The sequence below is a fragment of the Micromys minutus genome (assembly GCF_963924665.1).
Source record: "Micromys minutus genome assembly, chromosome: 27".
Lineage (NCBI taxonomy): Eukaryota > Metazoa > Chordata > Mammalia > Rodentia > Muridae > Micromys > Micromys minutus.
The window spans coordinates 41,279,654-41,296,045 of record NC_137962.1 but is presented as its reverse complement, the minus strand read 5'-3'; the positions used below and the strand labels follow the sequence as shown (position 1 = coordinate 41,296,045).

General features: G+C 52.4%; 3 protein-coding genes across 4 annotated transcripts; 1 reads left to right on the top strand and 2 right to left on the bottom strand.

Moving 5' to 3' along the window:
• Positions 1 to 74: 74 nt before the first annotated feature.
• On the bottom strand, positions 75 to 6,582 carry RECQL4 (RecQ like helicase 4; the record flags this gene model as incomplete). 2 transcript variants are annotated; one of them, XM_080939297.1, is made up of 22 exons in its annotated part: positions 75 to 196; positions 286 to 394; positions 565 to 715; positions 795 to 975; positions 1,049 to 1,218; positions 1,296 to 1,425; positions 1,500 to 1,752; positions 1,901 to 2,163; positions 2,256 to 2,397; positions 2,469 to 2,648; positions 2,728 to 2,916; positions 2,992 to 3,075; positions 3,350 to 3,486; positions 3,564 to 3,656; positions 4,233 to 4,334; positions 4,431 to 4,538; positions 4,611 to 4,737; positions 4,823 to 5,557; positions 5,871 to 6,011; positions 6,208 to 6,305; positions 6,385 to 6,418; positions 6,499 to 6,582. In XM_080939297.1, 22 exons carry the CDS (start codon positions 6,580 to 6,582, stop codon positions 75 to 77), a joined length of 3,633 nt encoding a protein of 1,210 aa, XP_080795423.1. The 2 variants fall into 2 exon arrangements, with proteins under 2 accessions (XP_080795423.1, XP_080795424.1); XM_080939298.1 differs by having other exon boundaries at positions 4,233 to 4,331.
• A 193-nt stretch (positions 6,583 to 6,775) lies between these two features.
• Positions 6,776 to 10,977, top strand: LRRC14 (leucine rich repeat containing 14). The gene is made up of 4 exons (XM_080939407.1): positions 6,776 to 7,129; positions 8,852 to 9,205; positions 9,722 to 10,306; positions 10,405 to 10,977. The coding sequence occupies exons 2-4, from the start codon at positions 8,877 to 8,879 to the stop codon at positions 10,970 to 10,972; spliced, it is 1,482 nt and encodes a 493-aa protein (XP_080795533.1). The 5' UTR covers positions 6,776 to 7,129; positions 8,852 to 8,876; the 3' UTR covers positions 10,973 to 10,977.
• Positions 10,978 to 11,641: 664 nt separating this feature from the next.
• On the bottom strand, positions 11,642 to 14,911 carry LRRC24 (leucine rich repeat containing 24; the record flags this gene model as incomplete). Its single annotated transcript, XM_080939406.1, has 4 exons — positions 11,642 to 12,608; positions 13,996 to 14,164; positions 14,300 to 14,578; positions 14,729 to 14,911. The coding sequence occupies 4 exons, from the start codon at positions 14,909 to 14,911 to the stop codon at positions 11,674 to 11,676; spliced, it is 1,566 nt and encodes a 521-aa protein (XP_080795532.1). The 3' UTR covers positions 11,642 to 11,673.
• Positions 14,912 to 16,392: the final 1,481 nt, after the last annotated feature.

The window sequence follows — 16,392 nt, the reverse complement described above, 5'->3', positions numbered from 1 at the left end:
GACACCCTCTGTGGAGTGGCCCAGTCTGGCTTGCCTCATGCCCCAATAATATAGCACCCCCCCCATGTTCGTGGTCACCGGCCTCTCAGCAGCTCGTCTGTAGCTAGGCGCATCACGTCGTGGAAGTCCAGGTGTAGGTACTTTCTCCAGAAGCGCCGGTCCTGCCCATACACCTGGGCCGGATAGCATGGACTTGCTAGGGTGGAAAAAAAGGCACAGGCCTAAGAACTCAGGTGGCTCTAATGCCCATCCCCTGCTCACATTAAGCAACCCCGTAGCCCTCACCAATGCCATGGAAGATGCGGGCCACAGCCCTTCCTGTAAACCTTTCTTCTGGCCTCAGGGACAGGAGCTGGCGGATATCACGGCGAATTTGGTCCTCCCAATCCTGAAGCTGTGGGAGGATAGCATGTGACCTCACCTGAGCCTCCATACCATGCCACATAAAATCACACCCCTAGCAGCAGAAGAAACCTTGAGCCAAGCAGGGGTTGGACTGTGGGGTGTTAAGGGCATGTCATTATCCCTGGCATTAGGAATTGTCCTCAGAGCTGCAGCACTTACCTGGATCTGCCCGGGTTTTGGACCCTGAGTATCCTTCACAGTTTCTTCCTCCTCCTCCTCCTCAAAGTAGTAGCTGACCAGGGCCTTCACCTGACTGCTGTGCCCCTCATCTGACTGCTCTAAACAGGGTCCACAACTGGGAAAGGCCACACTGGGGATGAGACAAAACTTTCAAAAATTGCCCATGGGGTCAGAGCGGGTGTCCTAGGCCCTGCCTATCTCCTTCCTACCTTCGAAAGGCCTCGGACATTTGGTATAGGTGGGCCAGGGCCTTGTGTTCACGATCCTGCACACGACTGTACAGGAAATCACAAATCTGGTCCTTCTCCTCATCTGTCAAGTCTCCTCGACTATGCAGGTGAAAGGCCAACTCGCTGAACTCCACAAGCACTCCTGTGCCCTGTGGCACACCTGTCAGCAAGTGTGTCAGTCAGAGGCGAATAGATGGCTAGCACAACCCAGGCTGGGATAGTGGCGGGCATACCTTTCTTTGGCTCTGGGTCCCACTTGAGCCGGTGGAGAGCATGCCGTACAGAGGCCAACTCCCAGCCCATCGAGTCTGCCAGTTCCACCACATCAAACTCTAAGGAGCTCCTGCCCTGACTTGAGTCTTTAGGTGGCCACTTGGCCCAGCATGCAGCCAGAGGGGGACACCTGTGCCCAAAGAACAAAGAGGTATGTGGCCAGCAGCCCTGATTCTTTACCTTCACCCTGAGGTGAGATATGCTTACCTGTGGGCCAGAGCTTGCAGCTGGGCACTGCCCCCAGGGCAATGAAGATGGCAGTGGGCATAGGTATATGGCAGCAGCTCCAGCCAGTGCTGAGGGTGTAGTTCCAAATAGCACAGCAGAGTCTCAATAGCTAGAGGCAGAGAAAGGCTCAGGAGACATGGCAACAGACTCTCCCTATAATCCAGGTCTTGCCTGGTTCCTTACCCTCCTCTGTCATGTCCAGAGCCTGTACTGTAGATTGCACTGGGAGTGCCCGCTTATGGCCCAGGCAGGCCTGTCCCAGTACAGGGTATGTTTGTTGGCCACTGTGCTCTTTGACTTCCTCAAGTGGGGATTTGGACATTGGCCTATGGGTGCACGTGCAGGTCGGGAATACACGCTGTACCAGCTTCTTCACGGCCAGGAAGTCAGTGCTGTCAGCATGGGCATGTCTGCGCAGTTCCCAAAGGTCTTCACCCTGCATTGGGACAGTCATGCACACAGCTACTGCACTTGGACCCAGAGGGGCAGCTGACAGGAAAACAGGATAGCAGCTGGGACTGAAGTGGCACAGGAATAATGTAACTCCTGAGTCTACCCTAGTCTGGGGAGATGGGGTGGCCAACCTGGGGGTGCAGGAACAGGTGGCAATGGGCAGGCTTCCCATCGCGTCCTGCACGGCCGATAGCTTGCACGTAGCTCTCAAAGCTTGGAGGCAGTCCCAGGTGTATCACAGCTCGAACGTCTGGACGGTCCAGGCCCATCCCAAATGCCACTGTGGCCACTACCACCCGCAGGTGGCCCCGCATGAAGGCCTGTTGTACTTTTCTCCGTTCCTGGCTGGACATGCCAGCATGGTATGCTTCAGCTACAGCCTCAGGGCCACAACCTGTAGAGAAGGCATACAAATGCCTGAAGAGGTCACAGCAGGCAGCATGCAGAGGACAGGGTCCCCGGGTTCCAAACCCTGCTTGCGCCTACCTCTCGGCCTCGAATCTCTCACTGCGGACAGGCAGGTCCGGAGGAGTGCAGCCACCCGTTCTGTGTCCTTTCGTCGAGTGCAGTAAACGATAATCGAATCCAGGGTACGGAAACGGTCACCTTCCAGCAATGTCACCAGGGCCTGGCAATAAATACTGATTAGCATGGCAGCTTGTGGGCTTCTGACAAGGTCCCTGGTAGGTACACACGTACCTGGTCTGAGTCTCTATCCATGGACACGGAGAGGTGCAGATTAGCAGGGATGTTGGCTGATTTACTGACTTCTAGCTCTTCAGCTATGCCCAGGTGCCGGGCTACATCACAAGCAGTGCTTCGTGTGGCTGTGGCTGTGAGACCCAGAAAGCAGCGCACACCCATATGCTCCCGAAGTACCTGAGCCAGGGACAGTGTTTAATCACTCAGCCCACCCGGGTCCCAGCCCACCTCCATCCTGACCCAGACAAAAGATCACCTTACAAACACGTAGGTAGCAGGGCCGGAAGTTATGTGACCACTGAGAGAGGCAGTGGACCTCATCAATGCAGGCGAAGGCAATTGGAGGCAGCAGAGCAGCCTGGAGGAGGTTGGCAGGACCCCTGGCCCTGCACCCCACCAAGGCCTCGGGGGACACAATCAACACATGCACCTGGGCTGCCTGTACCTGCAGGGAAGAGAGAGAGTTACAGACACCGTAGATGGATGCCCACTACCCCCCTTCCACGGGGACCCGCCTAACCTTCTTCAAGACAGATTCTCGTTGTTTCTTGGTCATGCCTGAGTGGAGGCAGGCTGCCTTCAGACACAAAGGCAGATCAGACACCTGTAGACACAATACAGTACAGTATTATATACAGTACAACCTAATCTCTTCCCCTAAATTCACTCAGATACTTAGCCCTTTTGGAACAAATCCCTCTGACACTGGGTCCTGGGAGAAAAAGCAGAGATAAGGAACTAAATGGAGAACATTGGGCATTGGGCTGTACCACCCTTAGAACCAAGTCAGCTGGTGTGTTTACGGGACAAGAAGCACCTAAGGGTACCAGAGCTATCAGTTTCCAGACTTTCCTGGTTCTGAGAGCCTGTCTATATACCTGGTCATCCATGAGTGACAGGAGAGGAGAGACCACCAGGGTGAGGCAGGGGCTTCGCTGGGCATAGAGCAATGCAGGAAGCTGGTAGCACAGAGACTTCCCAGCACCCGTGGGCAGCACTAACAGAGTGGAGATGCCTGGACAGGACAAGAGGCAGTTAGAAGCTCAATTGGTTAGACACAGCCTGGTGCAGTTCCTAGACAACCACACCTACCAGAAAGAATCCGCATGATTGTACGTTCTTGCCCAGGGCGGAAGGCTCGGTGCCCTAGCTGCTCTAGGGTCTGGAATACCTCAGCAGGGGTTTCTGTGGAAGGACACAAGTTATAGTGGTTTGAATGAGAATGAAGCCCCACAGGCTCATGTATTTGCATACTAAGTCCCCACTTAGGGTACTGTTTGGGAAGGATTAGGAGGTGTCCTTGTTAGAGGAAGTGTGTAGTAGCCTTTGAGGTTTCAAAAGCCCAAGCCAGGTCCAGGTGTCTCTCTTTGCTTGCTGCCCGTGGATTAGGATGAAAAGGTCTCAGCTACTTTTCCAGCACCATGCCTTGCATTTCTACTTCCCACAATGATGATAACGGTCTAAGCTACTGAAATGGTCAGCAAGACTTAATTAAATGCTTTCTTTTTTATAAGAGTCACTGTGGTTGCTGGAGCAGTGGTAGCTCACACCTTTAGACCCTGCACTTGGGAGGCAGGAACAGGCAGATCTCTATGAGTTTGAAGCCAGCCTGATTCCAGGTAGCCAGGGCTACACAAAGAAACCCTGTCTCAAAAACTCAACAATCAGAAAGAGTTGCCTTGGTCATGGTATCTCTTCACAGCAACACAACAGTAACTACAATGTGTTGATAGAGAGTCTGCACTTTTAAGTTTCACTCACCTGCTACCTGTCCCAAGGGCCCTGGTGGGTAGAGGGGTAACATTGGGGTGGGACAGTGAGGTATCTGTAGCTCTGGCCCAGCAGGTTCTGTTTTCTCACCTGCTTAGATAAGCAAGAAAGGGCAATGTTGGAGCACCAGAACAAAGATCATCCTGGAGTAATGGCCACAGGTCACATCATCCATTCCCTCTCACTCACCAGAGTGGTTACAGGAAGTGGTTCCTATCCTCTGTGCTACTTCCTTCAAGGTGGAAATGGGCTGTTTGTCATTTCTGTCACCTTCCTCTTGGATGGTCACGGTGGAACCTGGACCAAGGTTAATAGCTGCTGGAGCCTTTCATTTGGTTAAATGATTCAATACTTAAGACAGAGCCTTACCTGGTTGGGAACACTGGGATGCCCAGTGACCAAACTGCCCACACCGGAAACAAGTGTCCTTGACTGTGGCCCTGGGTCCCCTTTCCCCAAACTGCTCTTGTTTCTTCTTCCACTTCTGCTTCCATACCTGGGGAAGGGCCACAAATGGAAGAGCCATTTAGGAGTGGATGGGAGGAGAGGAAGGGCTAGCCTGTTCTTTCAGCATATCTCACCTGCTTACGGAGAAGCCTGCCCCGACTGGCCCCAACTCGTACAAAGCGTTTGTTTTTCATGTTAAGTCGAACATAGTTCCCTCTGTCTAGGGAAGCAGGCCGAGGAGAGATGTGGAGGTCAGTTGTGCTCTTAGCCTTCTTTGTCCTGGCCTGATTTGAGGAGTTGCAGGGCTGAGGTACATTCACTTGTGTGGGTTCTCCTGGAGGGTCTTGCCCATGTGCTGTAGCCCCAGCTTCCTCAGACAGGGATCCTGCTTGGCTGCTGTGCTGGGCTTGTGTAAAGCCCTCCCCCTTCTCATTCCATTTCCGCTTCCTGTCTTTACTTTTGCTGAATTTGGGGCTCTGTGACAAAACTTGGGCTGGCTGTTGGGCTAGGGCCTGTGAAGATACTTCTGCATGGATGTCAGGATCAATGACCTTGCTTGACATCGGAGGTTTTGACTCCTTTGCACTCAAGTCACGCCCACAAGCACCCGGGACTTCTAGAAAATCTGAAACTCTGTTTTGACACCTCTCTAACCAACCAGGGTCTAGGGAACTCAACCTCAGGCTCAGGGATGACTGGAGCTGCTGGAGTTGGCCTAGCCTTGGCTGGGGCTCAGGAACCTGTGGAAGTGCATCATTAATTTCATCCGGACAGGGCAATTCAGTCCTTGAGCTTGGTGGCTTTGGGGTGGGTGCTGTGGACAGGGATCTCTTCTGAGGCTGGAGTTTTCGGGTCAGGGTTGGCCCAGCCTAGGTTGGGGAAGACAGAATAGCAAGTAGGAATTCAGGACCTGGGTTACTGCAGAAGTTTGGGACAGACAATAAGTTGAGAGTGGAGATGCCAGAGCACCATTAGGAACCTAGCCTCTGAAGACAGCTACAGTGTACTTATATATAATAAATGAATCTTAAAAAAAAAAAAAGGAACCTAGCCTCAGTTTTTGCAGGACCCTCTGTGTATGTGTGTGTGCTATAAGGAAGAATGCTATAAGGTGGGCATAGAAGGGCCCTGGCAAACCACCCAAGGGCCAAAGGCAGTTCTGGGTTTACCTCCCAGTCTTACCTGTAGGGTGTTCTTAAGATTGGCTTTGAGCCTCTTCCCATAGTCTTGTACAGAACTCAGTGGGCTCTGCTTTGGCATAGACTGTGTATTCTGGGTTGCAGCTCGATTCAGGTGGGGACCCCAGCAGCTTGGCTCCTGTGCCTGCAGTAGACAGTAGCGACCTATACCAGTTTAAAGGATGGTATGGGCACAGAAGTGCCTCTAAAGCTTCTCCTATCCCCCATAGGAGGACCTGACCACCCAACTTTTGAGCTCCATGGAGGCATGGCTGCAAATGCTCTTGGTTCCTGCCATTTGACCACAGAACGCTGACAGTGAGAATGGGATTAAGTGATACCTCCTCGGCTGCCTCGGCAAGTGTTTGATCTAGGACGCGGTGTCCCTCGTCGGCCTGACGCGCTGCCTGCTTTAGGTTACGGTACTCACGGTAGAGCGCTGGGAAGGCATAAGTCAGTGGTCAGGGGCATACCCACTGACATTCGCCCTGTCCCTCGTCCACCAGCCCAGCGCTCACCGCGGGTCTCCTCGGGTGCTGCCTCCACATCCTCCTAGGAGAGAAACTCGTTAGCCACAGGTTGCTCCTGGGTCCTAGCTAGCCGCCCTTGTCTGGACCCTAACTCCACCTCACCTTCGCTGGCCGTCGCCCGTGCAGCCGTACAAAAGCTCGCTCCCACTCCTGCAGCCGCGCACGAACAGTCACTAGTCGCTCCATGGCAGCCTGAAATGAAGGAATCTCCCGCCACCACTGTAAAGTTCTGTTCTTAGCCAATGGGAGCTGACGCCAGGAGGTGCCGGACCCTGCGGCTGATTCGCTAAGCCCTGGAGGGGCGGGGCTGCGGTGTGTTGCGTCATCACCGCGCGCCACAGCGCTGTGCGGCGCTGAGCGAGAACGGGTTGGAGGCCTTGGTAGCGAGCGTGGCTAAGAGTTAGCAGCCGTTAGTGGTCAGGGCCCTCGGACGGCGGGTTCGACGGGGACTGGTGCTTGAAGGCCACGGCTGAGGCGGATTCTCGGGAGGTGCCGCTGCGCGCGCGGGGATGGGCCGCAAGCGCAAAGCGACCTAGGGGCGGGTGAGGACGTTCTCGGCCTGTAGAAACAGGCTCTCCCGGATTAGTTGAAGTTCCAGGCTTTTTCCTGGAAGGATCCGAGCGTATGCGTCTTTATGAATCACCGCAGAGACCGCTGTGGCCTGTGTGTGATAGCATCACACAGAAGCAGTCTTTGCTTGGAGGCCAGGCCGGCTGTTTCTTCTTAATGACAGGTGCTTGATTGGCTTGTCCTGTCGCGTAGGCAGTCCTCACGAGATTATCTTAAGGTAGAGCCAAATGAAGGGTAGTTACCTGGGGTTTCCCAGGGACCGGTGCATTAAGGACTCGTACGAGGTGTTAGAAGTAAGCAAACCCCGGGTTTCTGCAGTCTTTCTGGTCTCCACTCTTGTCCTGTGCTGCGGCTTTGCGTAATGCCTAGGCCTTGGTTTTCCAAGAGGGTTAGGACTGTAGCGTAGTTCTGAGGGTAAGGTGTTTTGCCCACAGGAAGTCTACTGACCCTGTAGCAGGAATCATTCATCCTCAGGGTCTTTTATACGTGGCTTCTCAGCCGGAATGCTTTGGCGATTTTTGGCTTGCATCTTTGTGAATCCTGTGAATTTAAGACGTGTTTTCTCTATACAGTGGTTTCTCAGTTAAGAGGTACCCGAATAGAAGGCAAGGACCATAGAGGGTGAGAGTTGCTTTTTGTCAGGGATTTCTGTGCCTAGTTGCACCCTAGAAAACTTATCTCTGGAGTTTGAACTTTTGGCCTTGGTCTCTGAGGCTGCACACCATTTGTACTCAAGATCCAAAAAAACAAACAAACAAAAAAACCAGAAACAGAGCCTGGCACTTAGTAAGCTGTGTTAGACTTCTTAAATCCAAGGGCACATGTGGAGGGTTAGAATATGGCTACTGGCTCTGAGGGAATTCTCTTAACTGTTGTCTGTCTGATGGGAAGAAAGAAGTCTGGGATTTATCTCACTTTAGAGAACATTAACTTTCCTGTTGTACATGTATTCACCATGTGCATGCAAATGCCCTCGGGTCAAAAAGAAAGGGGGCATCTGCATCAGTTACATGTGGCTGTGACATACCATGTTGGTTCTGAAAGCCAAACAGGGGTCTTTTGCAAGATCAGTAAATGTTCTTAACTGCTGAACCATCTCTTCACTCCCCCTCTCTTACAAACATCCAAATCTGCTGGAAGTCAATATTGGGCTGACCAACCAGTAAGCTTCAGGGAGTCTTCTGCTGACTCCAGTGCTGGGTTTACAGAGCTGTGTCACCAGTACCTGCTTTTATATAGGTCCCGGAAGTCTGAAATCAGGTCCTCACGGCAAGCACTATACAAAAAGGCATTTCCCAGCCCCTATTTTCTTCTTCTTTAGGTAGAATGTTAGTATATAAGAATAAGGTGGGCCTCAGACATATCTACCTGCCTCTTGCCTCCCTTGTGCTGGAACTGAAGATGTACATACAACTCCATGCCTAGCCCTTACTTTAATTCTGGGGAGGGGTTTCTGAGTCATTGTGATTTGAGAGAGACCTAAAGTATCAGTGTTAGGCCCTGCAGAGCAGCAGCTGTTTATGAGAACGTCAGAAGTAAACACGTTATTGACAGTGCCACACAAGTGTGTTCTGCTTGACACTTTGTTTACCCCATGTCTCCTGTCCACTCTGCACAGTGCCAAGTGCTTACTAAGAATTGCTCCTGCCGAGTGTGGTGGCACATGCTTGTAATCCCAGAAGAGGCAGGAGGATTGCTGTAAATTCAAGACAAGCCTGGGCTATACAGTGAGAACCTGTCTTAAGGCAAACAAACTTTCCTCTGTGCAACTCTTCTCTACTAACTGCCAACTCCATGTCAGATGCCTTGGTGGGCTTTGTACCACTGGTAACTTGGGGAAAGTGTGTCCTGATACTGACCCTGGGTTTGTCTTCCCCTCCTGCAGGTGGCTGTCTACCTGGCCCAGCACCATGCACACACTTGTGTTCCTTAGCACGCGTCAGGTGCTTCAGTGCCAGCCAGCTGCCTGCCAGGCTCTGCCCCTGCTGCCCCGAGAACTCTTTCCTCTGCTGTTCAAGGTGGCCTTCATGGACAGGAAGACGGTTGTGCTGCGTGAGCTGGTGCACACGTGGCCCTTTCCCTTGCTCAGTTTCCAGCAGCTGCTGCAGGAGTGTGCCCACTGCAGTCGAGCCCTGCTGCAGGAACGGCTCAGCACAGAAAGCATGCAGGCTGTGATCCTGGGGCTGACCGCCCGGATTCATGCTCAAGAAACAGAGGCTGGCACGAAACCCTTTGGCAGGTATGGCCGTGGGATGGCGGCTGAGGCAAATGGTGATGAAAGTTGGGGGTGACTGGTCCCTAGTTGCTCTGTGACCTCCTAAAAACAAAGACGGATTGTTGTTGTCCTTCTACCCCCCTTCCACCCACTAGAAGAGGGCAGTGAGGTGGGGGGAGAGAGTCGGGGCAGTAGGGGCTCGGAGAGGGTCTCACATTTCAAAACAAAAAATCCAACACCTAATGAGGTAGGTGTGGGTGCGGGGTCTCCTTGCCCGGCTTGCCCTCCTGGGCATCTGGATGCCTCTTTCCCGTCATGTTGCATTTGTCAGAGTGGAAAACAAGGAAACACAGCCCATAGGGGCCCATAGGCTAGGGGTACAGTGAAGATTCCCTGAGTTGGTTTTAGGCTGTGGTTCTGAGGTCAGAAAGAGCTCAGTATGGGAATACTCATATCTGTTGCTTCTCTACAAAGTATCTGGGAGGGATGTAGGCCCTTCTCCCTCATTCCGTGCCTCTGTCTGCCCATCCCTGCTCCCAGGAAGCATGCATTGAGGGTACTGGACATGACTGGTCTCCTGGATGATGGTGTGGAGCAGGATCCCGGAACCATGAGCATGTGGGACTGTACAGCCGCAGTAGCCAGGACATGTATTGCCCAGCAGCACAGTGGGGCTGCTGAGCCAGGGCTGTCACCGGTCCCTGTGGAAATTCGTGTAGACCTTCGGGTAAACCGGGCTTCCTACACATTCCTTCGAGAGGCACTCCAAAGTAGTGTGGACAGCCCACTTCGGCTCTGCTGCCGGGACCTCCGGGCTGAGGATCTACCCATGCGTAACACTGTGGCCCTGCTGCAGCTTTTAGATGCAGGCTGTCTGCGTCGGATAGACCTGCGTTTCAATAACCTGGGCTTGCGTGGCCTGTCTGTCATTATCCCACATGTGGCCCGCTTTCAGCACCTAGCTAGCCTGAGGCTGCATTACGTGCATGGGGACTCAAGACAGCCTTCTGTGGATGGTGAGGACAACTTTCGCTACTTCCTGGCTCAGATGGGCCGGTTTATCTGTCTGCGGGAGCTCAGTATAGGCTCTTCTCTCCTCTCCGGCAGGCTGGACCAACTTCTCAGGTGAGTGCACTCTCCCATTGCTCTGTCCCTTTTTTATGTGAGGACATTTTCCTCGGCCTACCTGCCATGACCCTTCTGTAACCCCTTTGTCCCTGCAGCACCCTGCAGAAACCTCTGGAAAGCCTAGAGCTGGCCTTCTGTGCGCTGTTGCCTGAGGACCTACGCTTCCTGGCTCAGAGCTCTCATGCCGCCCACCTCAAAAAGCTGGACTTGAGTGGCAACGACTTGTCAGGCAACCAGCTGACACCTTTCCAGGGTCTGCTGCAGGCAGTAGCAGCCACACTGCTGCATCTTGAGCTGACTGAGTGCCAGATTGCTGATGCCCAGCTGTTGGCCACACTGCCGACCCTGACTCGCTGTGCCAGTCTCCGTTACCTTGGTCTCTATGGCAACCCTTTGTCTATGGCAGGACTTAAAGAGCTGCTTCGGGACTCGGTGGTACAGGCTGAGCTACGTACGGTGGTGCACCCTTTCCCTGTGGATTGCTATGAGGGTCTTCCTTGGCCACCACCTGCCTCTGTCCTTCTGGAAGCTTCCATTAATGAGGAGAAGTTTGCCCGTGTGGAAGCTGAGTTACACCAGCTGCTGTTAGCGTCGGGCCGTGCCCATGTACTGTGGACCACAGACATCTATGGCCGGCTGGCTGCAGACTATTTTAGCCTCTGATCTCCAGGGTCTTGAAGCCTGACACAAAAACTTAGGTTTTCTGCAGTTTGCCTTTTCCTGGGTATACCTCGAGTTAACCTCTACTTTCTGCAGTATCCTTCACCTGCTCCCAGTATCTGGCCGCCTGTTGGTATCTCAGGCCTGTGCTCCCTGTTTCTGTTTGATGTACTTGATGGCTCTGCTGGGTTGCAATCTCTCTGTAGAAAACGGCTCCTGGACACATCTCAAGCCCTTAGCAGGAGTGCAGTGCATTGAGGTAGATGTTAAGATGATCTGCTTCAGGGCATCTTGAGTTCTTACACTGTGTACCCTGTCTGGCACCCGATTACCTGACTCTGGAGGGTGTGAGTAAGGTACAAACGTGAAGTGTCTGGAATGTGAATTTATGGGCTTTTTGATGTGTGCGTCCTAATTGGATGGGAAAGACTTACTTGCATTTCTAGTGTTGCCTTATCGTGGCCAGTTGTCAATCTGTCACTCACTCTTTTGACCCACTAGCTTATTAGATTATTCTGTCTAGAGCTAGGGTGGATCGCCAGAGCTGACAGCTGGAGGAAAACACCTTATACATGGCCCAACCCACAACTACCCACCAGGCCGCCCCAACACACTCAGAGAAGCCTGGCTTCAACTTTACTTTGAGCATGCGCAGAGCTGCACTGGCCAATCCCCAGTGCCTACGTCATTAGTAACGCGCAAGCTCAGCAATGGATCTCATAGGCCACACGTGTAGGGAGGCGTAGCCCAGACCTGAGGCCGTCGGGAGGATTGTGTTCCGTGGGCTCCTCAGGCGATACCTCTGCAAACAGGGGCTTGGACCGGTCAATGACGAACATCTCGTGTCCATGGTCATCACGGAGCTCCTCAAGCTGTGCGAAGGTGCAAGGCCCATCCGAGTAGTCATTGACAAATAGGGCGCCTTCTCCCGGCGGCGCAGGCATCTTTTTCCGCCGACGTCGACGCCGGCAGATCATTGCTGCTAACAACAGCGCGGTGAGCGCCAGCAGCGCTATGGCTGCTGTGATCGCTGTTTGCATTGCTAGCCCCAGGGCTCGGAAGGCCATGCTGCCTGCCTCGTGCTGTGGTTCCTGTCCCACCGAGCGTGTAGCGGGGGCTTGCGGAGCAGGTAGCTGCTGTGACTGCTGCCGGGATGTGTTGACCAGTAGATGAAAGGGCACACGCGCTTTGCCACCAGCATTGGCGGCCTCGCATTCGTACTTGCCTGCGTGAGCCAGTGTGATGTTGGTGAGGAAGAGCATGCCGCTGCCGGTGTCACGAGTGGCATGCCCACCCAGGCCTGGTGCCCCACCTTCCAGCTGGGCCTGAGCTTGAGGCTTACCATCGTGAGGCTGGGTCACCTTTCTCCAGACCACCAGGGGCTGTGGGTAGCCTGATGCCTGACAGGCTACCTGCAGGTCCTCCCCCAGATTAGCTGTGAGTTCCGGCGGCTCTACGTTCACAGAGGGAGGAATGCAGATGAGGCTACCACCAGATACTTCTAGCAGACTCTGTAGCGCCAGGCGTGGAGGCTCTGCACATGTGATCTTCTTGTCTCTGGAGCTCAGCAACCGTCGGCCCCCCTCTTTGATCCAAGAGCCCAGCCAGTGAAGGGCACAATCACAACGCCATGGGTTCTCTGTGTAGGGCAGAATAAAGCCAAAGTAGATGGCTTCTGCTAATCTGGACAGAAGCTCTTACGCCTATAGAGTTCCAGAACCCTTGCCACCTCTTCCCTCACTCCAAGTTCCTAGGAATGTGTGTGATCCCAGTTCTTGAAAAAAGCATCAGCTTCTCTGAAGTCCCGGTTTTGCAAGCCTTCACTTGGCTGCATATTCCAGCAGCACTGAAACCCTGTTATTAAGCCACTTTTGTCTGCCTCCCCCTGATGACAATTTGTAAGAGCCTCAACCCCCTACATACAGAGTTCTAGGGCAGCCAGTGTCACACAGAAAAACCCTGTCTTGAAAACCAAAACAAAAAAGAGCTTCAGTTCTGTTAAGTCATTCTGCAGACCTTGTACCTTGTTAAATAGACCCATAGCTGTAACTTTTAACAGCACTCCCTGGTAGTCTCTTACCGAGGTTGAGGGCTCTGCAAAGTAATGCCCACAGGCTGCCATAGTGAAGCAAGACAGAAAAGGGGAAATTATAGGGGCACAGGAAGGGAGACAAGTCCTCATAGAATCTGGCTGAAGCCTCTCACCAAGTGACATCAACATTTACTTTGAAAATTGCCAATATAACAATGTTCCCTTTCGATTTAGAAGAATACTAAAATAGCAGTGAACCATACAAGGCCTAAGTATATATCTGTGATCCTCAAGAATGACCTTGCTCTTTTTGTAGGTAATTTCTCAGGGAATCACAAGACTAAACCTTTGCTTACAGTAAGGGCTTCTTCCCTGAAAATCCTTGTTACTGGGGGAGTCTGCACTATTTTGGTTATTACTGTCCAATGCATACGAACCACCCCATGGTCCCAGACTTTGTATAGCTCTGGCTGTTCTGGAACTCAATTATTATAGACCAGGCTGGTCTCGAACTCATAAAACCTTCTGCCTTTGCCTCCGAAGTGCAGGAACTAAGGGCTTGTACTACCATGCCTGGTTCACATAGGTTCTCTAATAGTCCTTTGAGGTCTAATTTCTGACGCCATCAAACTCCTTATGTATGGCTGTCATAAAGACGCTTCTTTTTTAACCCACACCAATGTCTTGGGTCTTTCCCTTCCACAGCACCTGTCTTAACCCTCATGTTTCAAATCTATGTTAACATCCCTTTTAATAAATCCAAACTCTGTTACATCTCTTATTCTGAAATCATTTTCTGCAGTGAAGTAGAACCTGGCTCAACCTGAGTCAGGGATTGTAAAAATTTGGGGAACTCCCTAGGTTGATGTGGCCACAGTGGATCTATCTCTGTTCCTATGACTACAGACAACAGGAACCCACTGTGTACCTAAGCCTGCTTCTCCTGCCGGTGCGGCTGTGGACCACGAAGAGACCCATACCAAAGAAGAGTTACCTGTGAGGCGTAGCACTTGTAGGCTGCTCAGAGGCTGCAGGGCCTCCTTGCTGATGGTGCCCAGTTGGTTCCTGCTGAGGTCCAGTAGGGCCAGGGAGGAAAGCCCAGCCAGGGCCTGGTCCTCCAGTAATTCAATGCTGTTTTCTTGAAGATGAAGTTCCTGTAGTCGCTGAAGTAGGGACAGAAGATCATCAGGGAAAAGGGCCATGGGTAGCTAGAGGAGGTTGACTTCTCCCCCAACCAACCTCTCCCACTAGTAGGGTAGTTATGGACATCACAGCAAGTTTTGGCGTTTGTCACTTACTGGCAGGTGCAAGAAAGTGAAATCCAGCAGCTTCGCCAGCTGGTTTCCAGCCAGGTAAAGCACCCGAAGCTGGACCAAGCCCACAAATGCGCCACCACGTAATCCCCGAAGCCGGTTGCCGGTGAGCGCCAGTTCAAGCAGGCGTGGCTGTGCACGGAAGGCGCCTGACTCTAGCGCCCGCAGGGTATTGTTGTGTAGGTAGAGGTGGCGCAGGGCCGCAAGCGGTGCCAGGGCACCTTGCTCCAGGTGCGCGATGCTGTTGTCTTGCAGGAACAGTGTCTGGAGGTTGTAGGGACGACAAGATTACTTCACTGTGGGGCATGTCCTAGTTACCTTCCACTACATCTCTTAAGTTCACACACTGGATTCTGATGGGCACTGTAGCCCACTACTCCAATCCAAGGCCCACCAGTCCCACATTGTGCCCACCTGCGTCCCAGGAGGGATTCCAGGCGGGACGACACGCAACCGTAGGGCGCCACACTCCACTGTGGCGCTGTAGCAGCGGCAGGCGGCGGGACAGCCAGTGGCGCGGGGTGGGAGTCCAGGTAGCAGTGGCAGCAGCAATAACCCCAGCAGTAGCAGCAGCAGTGCAGGGGCCCCTAGGGCCATTTCCGAAGAGCCCCACCAGGAAGCTGTGGCTTCCCCAGGGAATGGACCCAGATGGGATGCACCTCCTGAAACAGGTTAGCAGGCCAGTGCTAAAGCAGGAATGTAAGGCCAGGCATGGTGAGTTATGCGCTTAACTTAAACACTGGGGAAGCAGAGGCAGCAGGCTTGTTGGAAGTTCAAAGCCAGGTCTAGGCTATATGTTACAGGCCAGGTTGGTTGGACCACAGTGAGACTTTGTACTCAGGGCCCAGGCAGTGGTGGCACAGCCTTTAATTCCAGAATTTACTTGGGAAAGAGACCTCTGAGTTTGACTTCTACAGAGTGGGATGCAAGAGCAGTCAAGGCTACACAGAGAAACCCTGACTTGAATAACCAAACAACCAAACAAACAATCCAACACTCAGGCTGCAGAGAAAGGCAGATTTCTATGAGCTGAGACCAGACTGGTTTACTCAGTGAGTTTCGGTCAAGGCTGTGTGTGTGTGTGTATATATATATATATATATATATATTAAAAGCCTGTCTCAAAAAAAAAAAAAGCCTTCTCCCCCCCCCCCATCCACCCTTTTACTCTTGGTAAAATCTGTTCAAAGGCACCAAAATATCTACCCAACCCACATAAAGGTGGAAGAAAAGAAGCAACTCCACAAAGGTGACCTCTGACTTGTATGAGCACCCCACACTCTCATCTGATGCACACACACACACACACACAGACACATGTGGTTTTTAAAAAAGGAAACAAACTGGACTAAACCACCAACCACTGAGCACACCTGTGGCTCCAGTTGCATATGTAGCTGAAGATACCAGTGTCTGGCATCAATGTGAGAAGAGGCCTTTGATCCAGGGAGGGCATGTTTTCCCAATGTGGGGGAATGCCAGGGCACTGAGGTGGTGAGGGTGATTAGGAGGGAGTTCACCTTCGTGAAGACAGGAGGAGGGGGAGGGGGGATGAGAGTGGGGTGGGAAAAGGGAATAACATTTCTAATGTAAATACAGAGAGTATCTAATTAAAAAAAAAGAAAAACAAACAAAAAACAACTCCAAGACAAAACAAACAAAAAACCCCCCAAAAACCAAAAACCATCTTTCCTTGATGATGCCTACCTTGTCCTGGGCCTTTTCCTGTGCTTGTACTGAGACCCTTCTGCTCGTCACTGTCACGCCAGCCTTCACTGGGCTCTCTTTGGTTCCCAGATGCAATACAACGTAACTTGGGAGCTGCCTAGATAGCAAAGTTCAAGGCAATTACCCAGGTATGGGCCAAGAAAAGAGGCCTCTGGGCAGACATGTCTCCTTGGTCTCTCTGTGGGTATTGGCATCAGCATAAAGTTCAGCACTGAGCAGAAACTTTTTTGTGCCTCAACACAAGAGCTAGGGACCCCACATGACCTTGACCCACATGATCCCACCTTATGGTTCATTTGTCATGATCTGAGGGGAATGTGGGGAGAAATGGTGGTCACAGCATAGCTTGG